Below are 21,770 nucleotides of genomic sequence, written 5' to 3' on the forward strand. Positions count from 1 at the left end.
GGCCGGGTGGTGCCAGAATAACAACCTATACCTCAACGTAACCAAGACTAAGGAGATGATTGTGGACTACAGGAAAAGGAGCACCGAGCACATCCCCATTCTCATCGACAGGGCTGTAGTGGAGCAGTTTGAGAGCTTCAAATTGCTTGTCCACATCAACAACAACCAAATTGGTCCAAACACACCACGACAGTCGTGAAGAGGGCACGACAAAGCCTATTCCCCCCTCAGGAAACTAAAAAGATTTGTTATGGGTCCTGAGATCCTCAAAAGGTTCTACAGCTGCAACATCCTGACTGGTTGCATCACTGACCGGTTGCATCACCGCCTGGTACGGCAATTGCTCGGCCTTCGACCACAAGGCCCTTCAGAGGGTAGTGCGTACGGACCAGATCATCACTGGGGCAAAGCTGTCTCCCATCCAGGACCTCTACACCAGGCGGTGTCAGAGGAAGGCCCTAAAAATTGTCAAAGACCCCAGCCACCCCAGTCATAGACGGTTCATAGACGGTTCTCTCCTCATAGTCACTTTAACTATACATTCATGTACATACTACCTAAATTGGCCCGACCAACTAGTGCTCCCGCACATTGGCTAACCGGGCTATCTGCATTATGTCCCACCACCTGCCAACCCCTCTTTTTACGCTTCTGCTACTCTCTGTTCATCATATATGCATAGTCATACATACTACCTCAATAAGCCTGACTAACAGGTGTCTGTATTTAGCCTTGCTACTCTTTTTTCAAATGTCTTTCTACTGTTTTATTTCTTTACTTACCTACACACACACAACTTTTTTTGGCACCATTGGTTAGACCCTGTAAGTAAGCATTTCACTGTAAGGTTATATTCGGCGCACGTGACAAATAAACTTTGATTTGATTTGATTGGTTTGGTTCTGGCCTCTATAGAGCTGTCCGGTTAGATGATGTTGAGGCCCATTGACTGTACTCTTGATCACCACCACATGCACATACACCCAGGTACAGCTGTGTCTATTTGAGGATGTTTATATGATTTTGGTCATTCGAATGACTTGGAATGCTATTGTTGTGGTTATTTCAATGTGTTATTTCTGATTGGTTGGGAATGGCAGGGCTATGATTTAGGTAGGCTGAGCACCCAAACTAACAGGACTTAATGGAAACTGAATGGACTGTGAGGGTTAGTTAGTTAGGTAGAGAGGAGAGGAGAGGAGCAGGACAGCCTATTTTTACAGCAATAGACATTATTTTTCTTAAAGGATCTTCAGTTGTGGCAAGTCGGATAAGATGAAGATAGCCAACAGTAAACCTTTAAAACAGCAACATGCACACATGTTGGGCAGGAGAGGCACAGTAATTTTTGCAGAAAATATGGGGCTCAAAACTGGTGGATATCACGGCCGTTAAAAGAAGTGGACCAAGGTGCAGAGTGGTGAGCTTACATTTTGTTTTTTATTAGAAAAGATAACACCACCAAAACAATCAACACTACAACGCAAACCGTGACACTACATGCTATGTGCCATAAACAAAAGTCAACTTCCCACAAAGACAGGTGGAAAAAAAGGGCTACCTAAGTATGGTTCTCAATCAGAGATAATGATAGACAGCTGTCCCTGATTGAGAACCCTACCCGGCCAAAACATAGAAATACAAATAATAGAATATAGAAAACCCACCCCAACTCACACCCTGACCAACCCAAAATAGAGACATAAACAAGATCTCTAAGGTCAGGGCATGACAGTGAGGCTCCACATGCCCTGGATGACTGGTTGCCACTGACAGATACACATATTTGCAAGGTAGGCCTATCCTATGTACCCTAAAAGATAAATGTAGCTAAGTCACAACATAATTTTCATCTAGAATTAGATTCGCACAAGTCACACAAATCAATTGGCATGTAGGCCTAGCCTATTGATGCATGTTCAAAACTGTTAGTGGCTCTTTTGGTATTAACAAAATGAAATAAAATTGAATTCCCGAACAGACTTTTAATATTGATACCCCATTCTGTATTTTGGTATTTTATTAGGATTTGTTGCGAAAGCCGCAGCTACTCTTCTTGGGGTCCACACAGAACATGAAACATTACATAATACAGAACATTAATAGACAAGAACAGCTCAAGGACAGAACTACATACATGTAAAAACGGCACACATATCCTACATATCAATACATACACACAAAATATTCTGTATAGTGGATTTCCTCTCAACAATGGTAAACATTTTTATCTGAGAATGCAACCCTCCCTGTCCAAGACACTTTCTCCCGCCCCATCCCTCGGTATGACCGCGAGTCGAAGCGCAGACCCCTGTCTTCACCACACGCGCCAGTCAGTCACCTGGATGCGCGAGACCCAGCAGTCGCAAAGCATATAGCGCGGGATAAAACGAAAGCTTATGAGTAATTGGACATCCTTCCTTCATTTATGTCAAAGGAGATAAAGCAGATGCTTCATGCGGAATGGAAGGAGATTTTGTTTCACCAAAGACGCAATGAGAGGGTCTAGGTTCAGAGATCATTGAACATTTGGTTGATACGCTTATCAGCAGAATATACGAGTGTTTTGCTCTGTGAAGGAAAATACTGTTGTTCATTTTTTCCTGAAGTGCTGTATTGTACCGAAGTTGACATGGCTCTTCTAGTCCACCTTAAGACGATCCGGGACCTTCGTGGAAAGGGGGACAGAATCGCCAAAGTCACATTTCGAGGTAAGAAACTCAAATACTTTATTATCACTACAGATGCGTTGTCAGGGATGTTTTCTCTCTCTATGACCCAATAGGAATAGTCATACTGATTGCGCAGTGCCTATGAGTTTGCGATGTGATCGATGTGATTTGGTGTATGAGCCTGTGGATAGGTAAACCCCAAGGTGGTGACGCGTCTCCTGTGGTTGCGCTGAAAAGTTAGGGAAACCCCCGCCTGCCTCCACAATCCCAGGAGGTGATGGAGAGAGACAGATTGTGGAGGCGAGGAGTGCTTTTATGCATCGGAATACATAATACCCATAAATAAATAATTTATTGAGTAATTTCAGTTAGGACATCGTTTTTTAACCGTCAAGTTTAAAAAGGTGTACAATAACCTATAGTCCTATCGATCAGAAGGATATTCTCTTCCCTATAGGCCGAGTCGTTATACGCAACCGTTTTTTCACGTTTTACAGTTCTACAGCTCTCATCTTTCTCCACCGTGGCTAGCCTCCCTTGCAATGCGGTCAGCTGAGCTGGATCTTACAGTATCAAAAACCATTGATTTCCATCACGGAAAGGAATGAGTCTCTAATAAGGAAGCTGTCCCGTGGTCGGTGGTCCATTATGGCCAACTCCCCTGGCCAGGCAGGTCTGATTGGAAACAGATTGGTAATCCCAATGCAACAATTAAACGAATGAACAATATAGGCACTGTAGATGAAGGCTAGACTGTTACGCATTCGTGTGGAGGGAATTGTGTGTGTTTTCTGTTTGAAACTGTTTGCCCGTTTCAGCACCACGGAGAGCAAATTCAGATTTTTGGTTGCAGCGATAAACTTTTATGGCATCACAATGTCAAATTATTGGTTAATAACTCTATTATGACATCACAGTGACTAATTGTTTGTTGTTAACCTTTATGACATCACAATGCTGAACTAGTAATTGAAAGAAATGTTGCGATAACTCTGTATGACAATGAGTAGCCTACTTGTTTGTAGAATAAAGGCCAATAACTGTTTACACAGTAACCCTGCTTAAACGGTATTGGCCATAGGTTATACCTGCCGTTTTACCAGTTGAAGTAGACACCTGCTGTATAAGCTGTCTGGCACTGAAACCGTAAATTATGTGGCTTGTTGTTCAGTTTAACCAAGGCACCATATAAGATGTTCGGTTTCTGAACTATTAACTTAGGATGTCAGTGAAATGGGCAACAATTTAGTAACAGGGCCGACCCGCTCATTAGGCAGGAATATGCGGACGCCTATGGCTGCAGATTGACGAAGGCGGCATTTTCTGAGCTAAATTGACATTCAACCACACATAAAACCTCACATAACCCCCCCCCCCACACACACACACACACAAAAATATTCTCTCAACCGATGGCATATGTTTTTTTTTAGGTGAGTGCTGCTGCCGCCCTATGATAAGCAGTGCCTACTTTGTCAAAGGCAGGGGGAGACTAAATATTTACCATTCCCAACGTGACTCACCATGGTGTTGTTGGAGAGACGCATTACTGTGGCGCTCCACCAACATTCCGACCCAAAAAGTATCTAACACAAATCATGTAGCAGATATAAAATATGATAGAAAGACTATGTGGTATTTTCTGTAGCCTACAGGCTGGAGATAATGTAACGAGACAAACATTTTACATCATGCCGGTTTCTCCGATCAAATAGCCTGAACTAAATGGCGCCCAATCAAATAAAAGATTAGCTGACATGTTTAACAAAAAACAGGACAGGTCAAAGTAAAATGGACAACATGGTATGGACAATCAGGCTACATACGACTGCAGTCCAGGAGTTTCATCCCTTGGGCTAAATTGTCATGATCAGTCATTTCACGTTTGTATCTGTACATGTTTTGTGAGCTGATCATAGCGAAAAACAAAATGCTTCTTCTGCATTTCCCACTGTGCAAACACATTGCAAATGGGCTCAGGATAACTCCTCTTTATAAAGTAGGGTAGCTGATATAAAGAGCATGAATAGCCACATTGATTAGAGACAGGAATCAGCACTGATAAAGCCCATGCAACGACCGCACAAGCACAGACTAAGACCGACGTCTTATGGACGTCTTTAAAATATATATATTTTTTTACAAACGGAAGGCCTACCACATAGATGGGCATTACTAAAATTACATTTCAGGTGACACTGTAGGCCAGGAATGAGCAACTCCAGTCCTCCGTGGCCTGATTGGTGTCACACTTTTGCCCCAGCCTCAGCTAACACATCTGACACCAATAATCATCTAATCACGATCTTCTGTTTAGAATGCAATTCGTTTCATCAGTTGTGTTGACTAGGGATGGGGGGAAAGTGTGACACCACTCCAGCCCCAAGGACTGGAATTGATTTCCACGTCCAAGGACATTGTTTTTTTGTCCGGTCCGGACCAAATCTGAACTAATCATAGACGTCAATGTTTGGTTCAGTCTTTATTTGGCCCAAACATAGACGTCTATAAATGACATATTTGCAACTTTCATTTAGAACCAAAATGAACATGATTTCAATGTCTTGAAAATATATATTTTCAACACCCGGAAAATACGTGTTTTCAATATCTGTAAAATACCCCCCCCCCCTTCTCCATCTCCCTCTCTCTTTCCTTCCCTATCCACCCCTCTCTCTCTGGTGTTTGAGATGTTGTTGATAGCTCCTTGCCTGGAGTACATGCTGTCAGCAAGGCCTCCTGGGTACTTTAAAATCAGACTGTTTCCTGTCTGGAGAGGAAGGGTTCTCTCAGGAAGCCCCTGCCCCACTGGGCAGGCCAACTTATATCCCTTACAGGGACAGACACTGGGGAAGGTTATGAAAGCTTTGTTACCAGTAACCACAGAGTTAGACATCTATCCGGTGCTTGTAACGCCAGGGTAGTGGGTTCGATCCCGGGACCACCCATACGTAGAATGTATGCACACATGACTGTAAGATAAAAGCGTGCTAAATGGCATATATTATTATTATTATTATTATCCCGTGGGGAATATAGTTGACCAATGTGTCTATTAAGTAGAAGAAGTTTAAGATAATATATGTTTTAAGTCCAGATATACAGTACAAAAACCTGAACATACACATTCTGTGCTGTACAATGCATAAAGTACCAGTCAAAAGTTTGGACACACCTACTCGTTCCAAGGTTTTTCTTTATTTTTACTATTTTCTACATTGTAGAATATTCATCAAAACTATGAAATAACACATACGGAATCATGTAGTAACCAAAAAAAGTGTTAAACAAATAAAGACATATATTTCAGATTCTTCAAAAAGTAGCCACACTTTCCCTTGATGACAGCTTCTCACACTCTTGGCATTTTCACAACCAGATTCATGGTTGGAAGGAATTTAATTTAACATGTGTGCCTTGTTAATTGGTGGAATTTCTTTACTTCTTAATGCGTTTGAGACAATCAGTTGTGTTGTGACAATGTAAGGAATTTCCTCCTCTTCTTCCGAAGAGGAGAGGCGAGAGGGATCGGTGGATCAATATGTGGCGTGGTAAGTGTCCATGGTTCTTTTAAGAAGAAATACTTAACATGAATACAACTGAATACAAAAACAATAAACGTGAAAACGAACTAAACCCAAAACAGTACCGTGTGGTGAAAAACACAGACATGGAAACAAACACCCACAAACAAACAGTGAAACCCAGGCTACCTAAGTATGATCTTCAATCAGAGACAACTAATGACACCTGCCTCTGATTGAGAACCATACTAGGCCGAAACATAGAAATCCCTAAATCATAGAAAACCAAACATAGACTGCCCACCCCAACTCACGCACTGACCATACTAAATAATGACAAAACAAGAAATAAAGGTCAGAACGTGACAGACAAGGTATGGGTGGTATACAGAAGATAGCCCTATTTGGTAAAAGACCAAGTCCATATTATGGCAAGAAGAGCTCAAATAAGCAAAGAGAAACAACAGTCCATCATTACTTTAAGACATGAAGGTCAGTCAATGCGAAACATTTCAAGAACTTTGAAAGTGTCATCAAGAGCGTTCGCAAAAATCATCAGGCGCTATGATGAAATTGGCTCTCATTTCCGCCACAGGAAAGGAAGACCCAGAGTTACCTCTGCTACAGAGGATAAGTTCATTAGAGCCTCAGAAATTGCAGTCCAAATAAATGCTTCATAGAGTTCAAGTAACAGACACATCTCAACATCAACTGTTCAGAGGAGACTGCATGAATCAGGCCTTCATGGTCAAATTTATGCAAAGAAACCACTACTAAAGGACACCAATAATAAGAAGCAACTTGTTTGGGCCAAGAGCATGAGCAATGGACATTAGACCGGTGGAAATATGTCCTTTGGTCTGATTAGTCCAAATTTGAGATTTTTGGTTCCAACCTCTGTGTCTTTGTGAGAGACGCAGAGTAGGTGAATGGATGATCTTTGCATGTGTGGTCCCCTCTGTGAAGCATGGAGAAGGTGTGATGGTGTGGGGGTGCTTTGCTGGTGACACTGTCTGTGACTTATTTAGAACTCAAGGCACGCTTAACCAGCATGGCTACCACAGCATTCTGCAGCGATCCGCCATCCCATCTGGTTTGCGCTTAGTGGGACTATCATATGTTTTTCAACAGTACAATGACCCAACACATCTCCAGGCTGTGTAAGGGCTATTTGACCAAGAAGGAGAGTGATGGAGTGCTGCATCAGATGACCTGGCCTCCACAATCACCCGACCTCAACCCAATTGAGATGGTTTGGGACGAGCTGGACTGCAGAGGGAAGGAAAAGCAGCTAACAAGTGCTCAGCATATGTGGGAACTTCTTCAAGACTGTTGGAAGATCATTCCAGGTGAATTTGGTTGAGAGAATGACGAGAATGTGCAAAGCTGTCATCAAGACAAATGGTGGCTACTTTGAAGAATCTCAAATATGACATTTATTTTGATTTGTTTAACACTTTTTTCGCTTACTACATGATTCCATGTGTGTTATTTCATAGTTTTGATGTCTTTACTACATTTACATTTACATTTAAGTCATTTAGCAGACGCTCTTATCCAGAGCGACTTACAAATTGGTGCATTCACCTTATGACATCCAGTGGAACAGCCACTTTACAATAGTGCATCTAAATCTTTTAAGGGGGGTGAGAAGGATTACTTTATCCTATCCTAGGTATTCCTTAAAGAGGTGGGGTTTCAGGTGTCTCCGGAAGGTGGTGATTGACTCCGCTGTCCTGGCGTCGTGAGGGAGTGTGTTCCACCATTGGGGAGCCAGAGCAGCGAACAGTTTTGACTGGGCTGAGCGGGAACTGTACTTCCTCAGTGGTAGGGAGGCGAGCAGGCCAGAGGTGGATGAACGCAGTGCCTTTGTTTGGGTGTAGGGCCTGATCAGAGCCTGGAGGTACTGAGGTGCCGTTCCCCTCACAGCTCCGTAGGCAAGCACCATGGTCTTGTAGCGGATGCGAGCTTCAACTGGAAGCCAGTGGAGAGAGCGGAGGAGCGGGGTGACGTGAGAGAACTTGGGAAGGTTGAACACCAGACGGGCTGCGGCGTTCTGGATGAGTTGTAGGGTTTAATGGCACAGGCAGGGAGCCCAGCCAACAGCGAGTTGCAGTAATCCAGACGGGAGATGACAAGTGCCTGGATAAGGACCTGCGCCGCTTCCTGTGTGAGGCAGGGTCGTACTCTGCGGATGTTGTAGAGCATGAACCTACAGGAACGGGCCACCGCCTTGATGTTAGTTGAGAACGACAGGGTGTTGTCCAGGATCACGCCAAGGTTCTTAGCGCTCTGGGAGGAGGACACAATGGAGTTGTCAACCGTGATGGTGAGATCATGGAACGGGCAGTCCTTCCCCGGGAGGAAGAGCAGCTCCGTCTTGCCGAGGTTCAGCTTGAGGTGGTGATCCGTCATCCACACTGATATGTCTGCCAGACATGCAGAGATGCGATTCACCACCTGGTCATCAGAAGGAGGAAAGGAGAAGATTAATTGTGTGTCGTCTGCATAGCAATGATAGGAGAGACCATGTGAGGTTATGACAGAGCCAAGTGACTTGGTGTATAGCGAGAATAGGAGATAGGAGAGAATATTTACTATTATTCTACAATGTATAAAATAGTTTAAAAAAAGAAAAACCCTGGAATTAGTAGGTCTGCCTAAACTTTTGACTGGTACTGTACATTTCAGTGATTGGTAGAGCCAAGAATTTTCCCAAATCTTTTGTCAACATGTGTTGAATGATAGCATGAATATTTCACCAACATAATTTTGGAAGGGTGTTGAATTGCCCGCTGGTAAAAATAGATTGTTTGGGGCTTTGTTATCTTCATTAGCCCAGCACTTCCCTATTCTGAAGTCTAGCACTTCCCTATTCTAAAGCCAGATACTCTAACTTCTACTGCACTGTAATAGGGCTTGATGGTAATGCTTGTCTTCTCTTCCTGGGCCTGAGGTGAAGTTAGCACAGCCAATGTGTTACGCTGTATATAAAATAAATGAGAAATTAAATGATTATTTCCACCATCACGGAAATGAGTCAGATTCACTCTGGTTGAGATTCAATTACAGATTACTTGATTCTCAAAGAAGTTGTTATCGTTCTGCCTGCTTAGGATAATTCTCTCTCGCTCTCTCAAATTTGAAATAGTTATGAAAGGGACTCTCTCTCTCTCGTTTTCTCCCTCCCTCTCTGTCACTCAATTTGTTTCTTTCTGTTCCTCTGCTAAATTGTAGAAATGAAACAGGTTGCTGAACGCTCTCTTTCTTGTAAATCGTTTTTTTAATTACAGAACACTGCCAATATATTTTTTCCCTCTGCTCTGCTGATATAACCTTTTACTTTCACTCTACAGTAAGATATCAGTAAAAAAAAAAACGCTCTCACTCTATAAATCCCCAGGTAATTGAAAGTGCACAGACTGCCCCCGTGTCTACTATTCAACGTAGTATATTGATTGACGTACCTCGCTGTAGGTGTTTTCTCATTTTCTCCCTCTCAATCTCCTTACGTCTGTCTGTCTCTGTCTCTCTCTCTCTCTGTCTGTTTTTATTGACTTGCTGCTCCACTTTGCCTTTGTCATTTATATCTCTGCCATGGTCCCACATTACCAGTTGTTTGTTTTTTTAAAATCTCTCACTCCCGATGCCTTGTTACATTTGAATTGTTTGGTGTTAAGCGTACTTACATAACATTATGGCCTCTATTTTCAGCTAGTGCTAAGGTGCTGCAAGTATCAAACCCACGTTAGTGTGCAATTTCGTCATGTAAATCTGGTGCACTGGCATTTTCCAGCCCTAACGCCAGGTTTGGCAATTTACCTGTCTATCCTCAGCTCGCTTGCGCTGAGGTGGGTGGGAACGGTGGCAATATTTTAAGGTGTGTCCTTAAAAACAAGCGTAAAAGTGAGAATTTCATGCAGTGGTAATGGGATGTTTTAAGACCCACAAAAAGCAGGCCTTAACAGTTACACAGTTGATAATGGCATGGATTTTGACATCGGAAGCGCAGGCTATCCAGCCATGATGCACAGTGCTCATGGAAGGTGAGATATGCCTCTTGTACCGGTGAGTCTCGTATAATTCTCTATATTTGTTCAAATATTGGTTTCCCGCCTTTTCGCTTAATTTGAAAAAAAAAACTAACTTATTAGAGAAATTCACCTTCCATGGGTTTACACTTGAAAACAAACAGCTTGAATTGAATGCAATTTCGTCAGTTATTTCTGGAGTAGTGCAAATATGATCAGTAAGATGGTACCATGAAGGTTAAAAAACATTACATTTCCCAGCAGTATAACGGTAGACATTCCCCATTTCTCTGTATATTGGATCTTTATCCAGCTTCTGTGAAAAGTTTGGATGTACAGTTGAAGTTGGAAGTTTACATACACTTAGGTTGGAGTCATTAAAGCTAGCTTTTCAACCCTATCCACAACTATAGTTTTGGCAAGTCGGTTAGGACATCTACTTTCGTGCATGACACAAGTCATTTTTCCAAAATTGTTTCCAGACAGATTATTTCACTTTGCAATTCACTGTATCACATTTCCAGTGGGTCAGAAGGTTACATACACTAAGTTGACTGTGCCTTTAAACAGCTTTGAAAATTCCCCAAAATGATGTCATGGCTTTAGAAGCTTCTGATATGCCAATTGACATAATTTGAGTCAATTGGAAGTTTACCTGTGGATGTATTTCAAGGCCTACCTTCAAACTCAGTGCCTCTTTGCTGGACAGCATGGGAAAATCAAAAGAAATCAGCCAAGACCTATGAAAGAAACGTGTAGACTTCCACAAGTCTGGTTCATCCTTGGGAGCAATTTTCAAACGCCTGAAGGTACCACGTTCATCTCTACAAACAATAGTACGCAAGTATAAACACCATGGGACCACGCAGCCGTCATACCACTCAGGAAGGAGATGCGTTCTGTCTCCTAGAGATTAATGTACTTTGGTGTGAAAAGTGCAAATCAATCCCAGAACAACAGCAAAGGACCTTGTGAAGATACTAGAGGAAACAGGTACAAAAGTATCTATATCCACAGTAAAACAAGTCCTATATCGACATAACCTGAAAGGCCACTGCTCCAAAACCGCAATAAAAAAAGCCAGACTACTGTTTGCAACTGCACATGGGGACAAAGATTGTACTTTTTGTAGAAACGTCCTCTGGTCTGAGGAAACAAAAATAGAACTGTTTGGCCATAATGACCATCGTTATGTTTGGAGGAAAAAGGGGGAGGCTTGCAAGCCGAAGAACACCATCCCAACTGTCAAGCACGGGGGTAGCAGCATCATGTTGTGGGGGTGCTTGTGCACTTCACAAAATTGATGGCATCTTGAGGAAGGGAAATGATGTGGATATATTGAAGCAACATCTCAAGACGTCAGTCTTAAAGCTTGGTCGTAAATGTGTCTTCCAAATGGACAATGAACCCAAGTATACTTCCAAAGTTGTGGCAAAATGAATTAAGGACAACAAAGTCAAGGTATTGGAGTGTCCATCACAAAGCCCCTACCTCAATCGTATAGAAAATGTGTTGGCAGAGCTGAAAAAGAGATCCTACAAACCTGACTCAGTTATACACAAGCTCTGTCAGGAGGAATGGGCCAAAATTCACACAACTTATTGTGGGAAGCTTGTGGAAGGCTACCCGAAACGTTTGACCCAAGTTAAACCATTTAAAGGCAATGCTACCAAATACTAATTGACTGTATGTAAACTTCTGACCCACTGGGAATGTGATGAAAGAAATGAAAGCTGAAATAAATCATACTCTCTACTAGTAACGACTGTTGTTAATGTGTGCAGGTCATGAAAAGCATCCTACAGGGAGCTAATGATGGTGCCTGGTTCGAGCCCGGGTAGGGGGCGAGGGGGGTGGTTTCCCGCTTGCTCTGTACGGACTAAAGTTATACTGTTACATTAGGAAGGACGTCTGTATCTTTGTAGTGACTGGGTATATTGATACACCAACCAAAGAGTAGTTACTAACTTCACCATGCTCAAAGGTGTTTGCTTTTTAAAATTATTATTATTTCTTTAATCTACCAATAGGTGCCCTTCTTTCCGAGGCATTGGAAAACCTCCCTGGTCTTTGTGGTTGAATCTGTGTTTGAAATTCACTGCTAGACTGAGAGAACTTACAGATAATTGTATGATAATTGTATGTGTGAGATACAGAGATGAAGCAAATGGTGACTTTAAAACAGTTACAGAGTTTAATGGCTGTGAATGGAGAACCACTTGGTATGGAAACTGCTCAGCCTCCGACTGCAAGGTGCTAGAGAGGGTAGTGCGTACGGCCCAGTACATCACTGGGGCCAAGCTTCCTGCCATCCAGGACCTCTATACCAGGCGGTGTCAGAGGAAGGCCCTAAAAATTGCCAAAGACTCCAGTCATAGTCATTGTTCTCTCTGCTACCGCAGGGCAAGCAGTTCCAGAGAGCCAAGCCTAGGTCCAAAAGGCTTCTAAACAGCTTCTACCCCCAAGCCATAAGACTCCTGAACATCTAATGTTATGGCTACCCGGACTATTTGCACCCTCCCATTTGAGATTTATTACTTCAAAGTAACTGAGGATGGATAAACAACATTGTAGTTACTCCACAATACTAACCTAATTGAAGGAAGCCTGTACATATTAAAAATATTCCAAAACATGCTTCCTGTTTGCATCAAAGCTCTAAAGAAAAACTCCTCAATATGTTGCAAAGAAATGAACTTTATGTCTTGATTACAAAGTGTTATGTTTGTTGCAAATCCAACACAACACATCACTGAGTACCACGCTTCATATTTTCAAGCACGGTGGTGGCTGCATTATGTTATGGGTATGCTTGTCATCGGCAAGAATTGGGGAGTTTTCCTGGATAAAAAATAAATAAACTGAATGGAGCTAAGCACAGGCAAAATCCTAAAGGAAAACCTGGTCCAGCCTGCTTTCCACCAGACACTGGGAGATAATTTCAACTTTCAGCAGGACAGTAACCTAAAACACAAGGCCAAATATACACTGGCGTTGCATACCAAGAAGACAGTGAATGTTCCTGAGTGGCGGAGTTACAGTTTTGACTTAAATCTACTTGAAAATCAATGGCAAGACCAGAAAAAGATTGTCTAGCAATGATCAACAATCAATTTGACAGAGCTTGAAGAATTATGAAAAGAATAATGGGCAAATGTTGCACAATTCAGGTGTAGAAGTGACGTTCCCAGTGACTTACCCAGAAATACTCACCGCTGTATTCGTTGTCTCATTCACAAGAATAGACCCAATAGGCACTGTATTTACTGTGTTTGTTTTCGTACTGTATGTACACTGAATATGCCCAACTTTAGGAACACCTTCCTAATATTGAGTTGCTCTTTTGCCTCGAGTCCAGCCTCAATTCGTCGGGGAATGGACTCCATAAGGTATCGTAGGCGTTCCACAGGGATGCTGGCCCATGTTGACTCCAATGCTTCCCACCGTTTTGTCAAGTTGGCTGGCTGTCCTATGGGTGGTGGACCATTCTTGATACACACGGGAACCTGTTGAGTGTGAAAAACCCTGCAGCGTTGCAGTTCGTGACACAAATCGCCTGACACCTACTACCATACTCCATTCAAAGGCACTGAAAACTTTTGTCTTGCCCATTCACCTTCTGATTGGCACACATACACAATCCATGTCTCAATTGTCTCAAGGCTTAAAAATCCTTCTTTAGCCTGTCTGCTCTCCTTCATCTACTTTGATTGAAGTGGATTTAATAAGTTACATCAATAAGGGATCATAGCTTTCACCTGGATTCACCTGGTCAGTCTATCTATGTCATGGAACGAGCAGGTGTCCTTAATTAATGTTTTGTATACTCAGCGTATATTGGTGCATCATTTCTTAAACAACCTGATGGAAAATGTAAAAGATGTTTAGCTACAAATTCACACAGTGGTAATTGAATTATAATGGAGGTATTGCTGTGCTCGTGCTTCTTTTAAAAACACAATGTCTGCATAGAGAGATGTAGTTCTCTCTCTCTCTCTTTTCCCCCCTCTGTTTCGTGAGTCCTAAGTTAGTCGTTTATCTGTCTGCCTGTCTTTCTCTCCTTTGGCTCCTCGTATCAAGTGTGGTTTTATGTTTGTCATTAGGTTATTATAGCCCCATTACTCTGTCTTTCCCTTTCCACTTAGTCTGACACATTTAGGATCTTGTAAGATAGTGGACTCTACGGTCTTGTCAGGGGTACGGAGCATGAGGAGTCAGATGGAATTCACGTGCAAAATGGTGGTATTCAGTTACAGGTGCAGAAGGTGAGCTGGAATCATGTATATTGATATTCATGAACACTTGACTGGCAAAAATAACAAACAAGTAACATAAATGCAACAGCCAATTCACAGAAGCGAAAGGCTTCTAAGGCAGAGCGCCTAAATCTTTGACAAAGTGCTAGTAACACACCTGACAAAATGTTACTCCAGCCAAAGCTCTCCTAAAAAATGAGCAACTTGAAAAGGAAAAAAAGCCCAACCCCTGACACTGGTATAATCCAAAAAATGCACCTTAACAGGTATTTAATAATTAACATTAATTTATTTATTTAATTAACACTAATTATTTCCTTCACAATCAATAATATCATATCAATGGCCAATACATAATACATTTCAACACCTCAGAATATCATATCACAAACATTTAACAAATAAAGATACAGTTTTAGGAAAACACCACTCAACATAGAACATTCTAATTACTGCTCTTCAGTCCACAAACAATTTGCGGTGGTGAGTACGGGTCTCCCTTACGAAAAAGATTGCAGTAAAAAGTGCAGTAACTGCAGTCGACTGGTATTTTGGACGTAGTAATTGCAGAATAACTGCTTGCTTTGCAAGCCCTTGGTCAACAATGCAGTTTTAAGAAAAATAAGAAAAATATATTAAATAAATAAATAAATAAAATATTTACTAACTTAACTAAAGTAAAAAATAAAATAAAAAATAACAATAATGAGGCTATATACTGGGGGTACTGGTACCGAGTCAATGTGCAGGGGTACAGGTTAGTTGAGGTAATTAAGGTAATATGTACAGTACCAGTCAAAAGTTTGGACAGACCTACTAATTCCATTTTTTTTTCTTTTTTATATTTTCTACATTGTAGAATAATAGAGAAGACATCACAACTATGAAAGAACAAATGTATTCTTGTAGTAACCAAAAAGTATATATTTTATGTTTCAGATTCTTCAAATTAGCCACCCTTTGCCTTGATAACAGCTTTGCACACTCTTGGCATTCTTTCAACCAGCTTCATGAGGAATGTTTTTCCAACAGTCTTGAAGGAGTTCCCTACCTTGGCACAACACAACACAAACACATTAATAAGGGAAATATTCCACAAATGAACTTTTAACAAGGCACACCTGGTAATTGAAATGCATTCCAGGTGACTACTTCATGATGCTGGTTCAGGGCAAATGGTAGCTACTTTGAAGAATCTCAAATGGGGGGTGTGTGCAAATAGTCTGGGTAACCATAAGATTAGATGTTCAGGGGTCTTGTGGCTTGGGGGTAGAAGCTGTTTAGAAGCCTTTTGGACCTAGACGTGGCTCTCCGGTACTGCTTGCCCTGCGGTAAGCAGAGAGAACAATCTATGACTGGAGTCTTTGGCAATTTTTAGGGCCTTCCTCTGACACCGCCTGGTATAGAGGTCCTGGATGGCAGGAAGCTTGGTCCTAGTGATGTACTGGGCTGTACGCACTACCCTCTCTAGCACCTTGCAGTCGGAGGCTGAGCAGTTTCCATGCCAAGTGGTGATGCAACCATGCTCTCGATGGTGCAGCTGTAGAACTTTTTGAGGATCTGAGGAGACATGTCAAATCTTTTCAGTCTCCTGAGGGGGAATAGGCGTTGTCGTGCCGTCTTTCACAACTGTCTTGGTGTGTCTGGACCATGTTAGTTTGTTGGTGATGTGCACACCAAGAAACCTGAAGCTCTCAACCTGCTCCACTACTGCCCTGTCAATGAGAATGGGGCCCTCCTTTTCATGTAATCCACAATCATTCCTTCTCATAATGTATGCGTCGAGAGATGTAGTTCTCTCTCTTTCTTTTCCTCTCACTTTCTTTTGCCTGTCACATTCAGTGTCATTATGAGTCCTAATTTAGTCATTTATCCGTCTGCCTGTCTTTCTCTCCTCTGGCTCGTTGAATCAAGCCAAGTAGAGAGGTAAAAGTTGTATTCGGTGCATGTGACAAATTAAAATGTGATTTGATTTGAGTTATACTGCACTCTGACTGCAATCATCGTAAGGGCTGCGATACAATAAACATTTTAACTTTGAAATATAGAATTTTTGCTAATTCTTCTTGCGTGTTAACTTTTTGTAATAACAGTGGAACTAGCCGTAGGAATACGCTTGCGAAACGCCAACATTTGCAAGTGTTTTGGCACCAAACGGCAATGGTGTGAAATGTCCAGTGGATGTATATATTTGCTTTGCAATGTGTTATTCAACGCATACTGTATAGAAGACTCATTGACACACATGCATTTTTATTTTTGTCATTTCATTTGAGACTTTTGAACGTGTCTAACCCCTGACCTCTGTCCTTCCACTCCTCAGGTCTGTCGCTCTACACGCATGTGCTGGAAAACTGTGAGGATGAGGCCAGATTTGATGAGGTTTGTAACTCCCATTCCATCTTATAGCTTCCAAATAGCTATCAAGCCCTTTCGCTTTCGAGTTTATATTTAATCTCCACCCAGCACAGCCAGAAGATGACTGGCCACCGCTCATAGCCTGGTTCCTCTCTAGATTTCTTCCACCAGGCTGCCTGCCGCCCAATGATGGAGACAGAAAGAAAGACAGACAGGTTATATGTTCGATACCCATCTTAACCCTTCATGTCTGAGTGCCTATGTATGTAATGTATCCATCTCCCCCTACCTATTGACTTTTCTAACTCAAAAATATCAATCAATCAATCACATTTATTTATAAAACCCTTCTTACATCAGCTGATGTCACAAAGTGCTGTACAGAAACCCAGCCTAAAACCCCAAACAGCAAGCAATACAGGTGTAGAAGCACGGTGGCTTGGGAGAAAACTCCCTAGAAAGGCCAGAACCTAGGAAGAAAACTAGAGAGGAACCAGGCTATGAGGGGTGGCCAGTCCTCTTCTGGCTGTGCCGGGTGGAGATTATAACAGAACATGGCCAAGATGTTCAAATGTTCATAGATGACCAGTGTAACAGTATACTTTTTAAACCGTCCCCTCGCCCATACCCGGGCGCGAACCAGGGACCTTCTGCACACATCAACAACAGTCACCCACGAAGCATCGTTACCCATCGCTCCACAAAAGCCGCGGCCCTTGCAGAGCAAGGGGAAATACTACTTCAAGGTCTCAGAGCAAGTGACGTAACCGATTGAAACGCTATTTAGCGCACACCGCTAACTAAGCTAGCCGTTTCACATCCGTTACACCAGCAGGGTCCAATAATAATAATCACAGTGGTTGTCGAAGGTGCAACAGGTCAGCACCTCAGGAGTAAATGTCAGTTGGCTTTTCATAGCCGATCATTCAGAGTGTCTCTACCACTCCAGCTGTCTCTAGAGAGTTGAAAAATCTCTAGAGAGTTGAAAACATTCATGTCTAGCGTCTTTATTAAAGAACACGAATAACCACCACTCTGCGTTTTGGTCCGCCTCTACTTCACCTCAAAAATGACCCACCTTCGCTTAAACCCCTAAAATAAAGCAGCTTAATTTAATTTTAAACCCCAAATCTAGTTTACAGGGAGAAACAACCTGTCATTCATCACAAACTTTGTGAAGACTGCATTTAATCAGTGGCCACCACTCATGTTATTACAACACACCTGTCATAATTGTTTTCTTTACTAAAGCAGAGCTTTATTATTATTATTTCTAAAGGTACTGCATAGGTGTAAACACCAATATATTTTAGCAAGAGATAGCACTTTATAGCCTAAGAAAGTAGCAGAAATGTGCAGAAAGTAGTTTTGAATGCATTTAACTGAAGGGAAACAATAACAGTCTTGAGCTTTTTTGGCAACATAATGACATATTCTTATACACTGTACAATGAGGAATTCAACTACAGAATACTAGTCTTCTCCCATTTTTTGAACCATTGCCCTCACCCACAAGGTGTATAAACAACAACAATAAACAAGAATAAAATATGATAGATACAAAACAAAAACATAAAACATAAATCAATCAACTCTAATTAGCACATGTAGGACAGTATGCAAGAGTGTGGGCATGGACTGCAGATGTATTTCTCACATGGGCAGCATATAGTATTTGTTTTATCCTCCTCTTGCCTGCCCCAGCTTCAGCCTCAGGTGGATCAGGCCAATAGTCTGCTCCAGGAACACCCTTCTCTTGTTCCGCTTATCAGGCATCCAGGTAGGGTAGATCTTGTTCCATATCACGAAAGCATTGTATGAGGACACATCAATGATGTTATGGAAGATGACCAGGGGCCAGCGGGCAGTCATCCTCCTGCAGCTGTAAGTTCCAATCACCTTGTCCAGGTTGTCCACGCCTCCTTTGTTGTGGTTGTAGTCCAGGATGATGGCTGGCTTCCTGTCCTCACAATCACGGATCTCAGCCATTTTGTGCAGTGTGCTCAGGAGGACCACATTCTTGTTCCTCTTCGGGAGGTAAGAAACTAGAGTGGTGGTGGGAGTGAAGGAAAACTTTGGATAACTAAGGCTTCTCTCCCCCTTATTGTGAGGAGTGCAGGGGGAGCTCAGGCTTGTTCTTCCTCTTCAGGAGCTGCTGGATGAGTTCAGAATTTGTCACACGTGACAATGTACCCCCTCAGTCCATCTGTCACATCAAACACAACCCGCATCCCCTGGTTCTTCTCCGGGCCTCCACTCGGTCGGCTTCCCTGTTTAGACTTGCATCTTCCAAGCGTAGATGGATTGTGCATCACAGGCCACCCATGTCTTGATGCAATACTTTGCTGGCTTGCTGGGCATATACTTATCACATTTAATTTCAAGACCCAAGTGCAGACTGTGTTGAATTAACAATGTTTATTACAACAACAGGGGATGGGAAACGACAGGTCAAGTCAGGCAGGAGTCAGTTATCCAGAGTAGGGGGAAAGGCACCGGACGGCAGGCAGGCTCAGAGTCAGGCAGAGTGGAAGGCAGGCGGGCTCAGAGTCAGGACAGGCAATGGTCAAAACCAGGACTGCGAGAAAAGAGAGATGGGGAAAAGCAGGAGCTGAGAAACAAACGGCTTGTTTACTTGACAAACAAGACAAACTGGAAACAGACAAACAGAGAACACAGGTATAAGTACCCAGGGGATAATGGGGAGAATGGGCGACATCTGGAGGGGGTGGAGACAAACACAAGGTAAGCTAAAACAGATCAGGGTGTGACAATACTGCCGGAAAGAACAGCAACCCTTTGACAAAAGAGATTACTATCAGTAATTAGTATCAGTGTCACAGAAAACAATCACATAAATCAATGATATTACAGAAATACATAATAAACAGTGAAAATCCCTTACATTACAGATGTGAAAGTAAAAATGTATCTATGAATGGAACCAGTTGCTCATCCACTGTTACTTCAGGCCCAGGGTTGTAGAGGTATGGCAGACGCTCCACCCACTTCTCCCAGACCTCTTTTATGGCCGCTAGTTTGTCTCTCACCTATCTTGCAGGTCTTTTTTATTTTATATCACCTTTATTTAACCAGGTAACTGCAACCTGGCCAAGATAAAGCAAAGCAGTGCGACAAAAACAACAACACAGAGTTACACATGGGATAAACAAACATACAGTCTATAACACAGTAGAAATGTATATTTACAGTGTGTCACGGTCTTTGAAAGGTGGATTGGACCAAAGTACAGTGTGTTAGGCGTACATTTTTTCCTTTATTTTAAATGACACTGAAAAACCAACAAAATACAAAAATGAACGTAAAGCTACATGCAGTGCAGAAAGCAACTACACACAAACATAGTCAAGATCCCACAAACTAAAGGTGGAAAAAAAGGCTGCCTAAGTATGATTCCCAATCAGAGACAACGATAGACAGCTGCCTCTGATTGGGAACCATACCCGGCCAACAAAGAAATGGAAAAACTAGAATGCCCACCCAAATCACACCCTGACCTAACCAAATAGAGAAATAAAAAGGCTCTCTAAAGTCAGGGCATGACAGTGTGCAAATGTAGTAAGATTAGGGAGGTAAGGCAATAAATAGGCCATATAGGTGACATAATTACAATTTGCCATTAACCCTGGAGTGATAGATGTGCAAGTAGAGATACTGGTGTGCAAAAGAGCAAAAAAAAGTAACAATATGGGGATGAGGTAGTTGGGCCTGTGTACAGGTGTACAGCTGCTCTGACAGCTGATGCTTAAAGTTAGTGAGAGAGATATAAGTCTCCAGCTTCAGTGATGTTTGCAATTCGTTCCAATCATTGGCAGCAGAGAACTGGAAGGAAAGGTGGCTAAAGGAAGTGTTGGCTTTGGGGATGACAAGTGAGAAATTCCTTCTGGAGCACGTGCTACGGGAGGGTGTTGCTGTGGTGACAAGTGAGCTAAGTGAGATAAGTGAAATAAGGTGGGGCTTTACCTCGCAAAGACTTATAGATGACCTGGAGCCAGTGGGTTTGGCAACAAATATGTAGCGAGGGTCAGCCAACGAGAGCATGCAGGTTGCAGTTGTGGATAGTAAATGGGGCTTTGGTGACAAAACGGATGGCACTGTGATAGACTACATCCAATTTGCTGAGAAGTAGTTTGGACTTCCAGGGCCGACAGAGATGGCCGCCTCGCTTCGCGTTCCTAGGAAACTATGCAGTTTTTTGTTTTTTTACGTGTTATTTCTTACATTAGTACCCCAGGTCATCTTAGGTTTCATTACATACAGTCGAGAAGAACTACTGAATATAAGATCAGCGTCAACTCACCATCAGTACGACCAAGAATATGTTTTCCGCGACGCGGATCCTGTGTTCTGCCTTACAAACAGGTCAACGGAATTGATTCCATGCAGCGACCCCCCAAAAAAACTACTTCGTAAAAGAGGGAAACGTAGCGGTCTTCTGGTCAGACTCCGGACACGGGCACATCGCGCACCACTCCCTAGCATTCTTCTTGCCAATGTCCAGTCTCTTGACAACAAGGTTGATGAAATCCGAGCAAGGGTAGCATTCCAGAGGGACATCAGAGACTGTAACGTTCTCTGCTTCACGGAAACATGGCTCACTGGGAAGACGGGGCGGTGCAGCCAACGGGTTTCTCCACGCATCGCACCGACAGAAACAAACATCTTTCTGGTAAGAAGAGTGGCGGGGGCGTATGCCTCATGACTAACGAGACATGGTGTGACGAAAGAAACATACAGGAACTCAAATCCTTCTGTTCACCTGATTTAGAATTCCTCACAATCAAATGTAGACCGCATTATCTACCAAGAGAATTCTCTTCTAATATAATCACAGCCGTATATATCCCCCCCCCCCCAAGCAGACACATCGATGGCTCTGAACGAACTTTATTTAACTCTTTGCAAACT

The 21,770-nt window shown here is 42.5% G+C and overlaps 1 protein-coding gene across 11 annotated transcripts in view; it reads left to right on the plus strand.

Moving 5' to 3' along the window:
- The first annotated feature begins 2,326 nt into the window (after positions 1-2,326).
- Positions 2,327-21,770, plus strand: part of LOC118397707 (otoferlin) — a 129,757-nt gene continuing 110,313 nt past the window's right edge. For all 11 annotated transcript variants that reach the window (XM_052470681.1, XM_052470680.1, XM_052470686.1 and 8 more), the window contains exons 1-2: positions 2,327-2,711; positions 16,807-16,865. In XM_052470681.1, coding sequence (XP_052326641.1) covers positions 2,633-2,711; positions 16,807-16,865 — 138 coding nt within the window. In that variant the 5' untranslated portion in view covers positions 2,327-2,632. The remainder of the gene's footprint in view (positions 2,712-16,806; positions 16,866-21,770) is intronic.

This window comes from Oncorhynchus keta, chromosome 19 (assembly GCF_023373465.1).
Source record: "Oncorhynchus keta strain PuntledgeMale-10-30-2019 chromosome 19, Oket_V2, whole genome shotgun sequence".
NCBI lineage: Eukaryota > Metazoa > Chordata > Actinopteri > Salmoniformes > Salmonidae > Oncorhynchus > Oncorhynchus keta.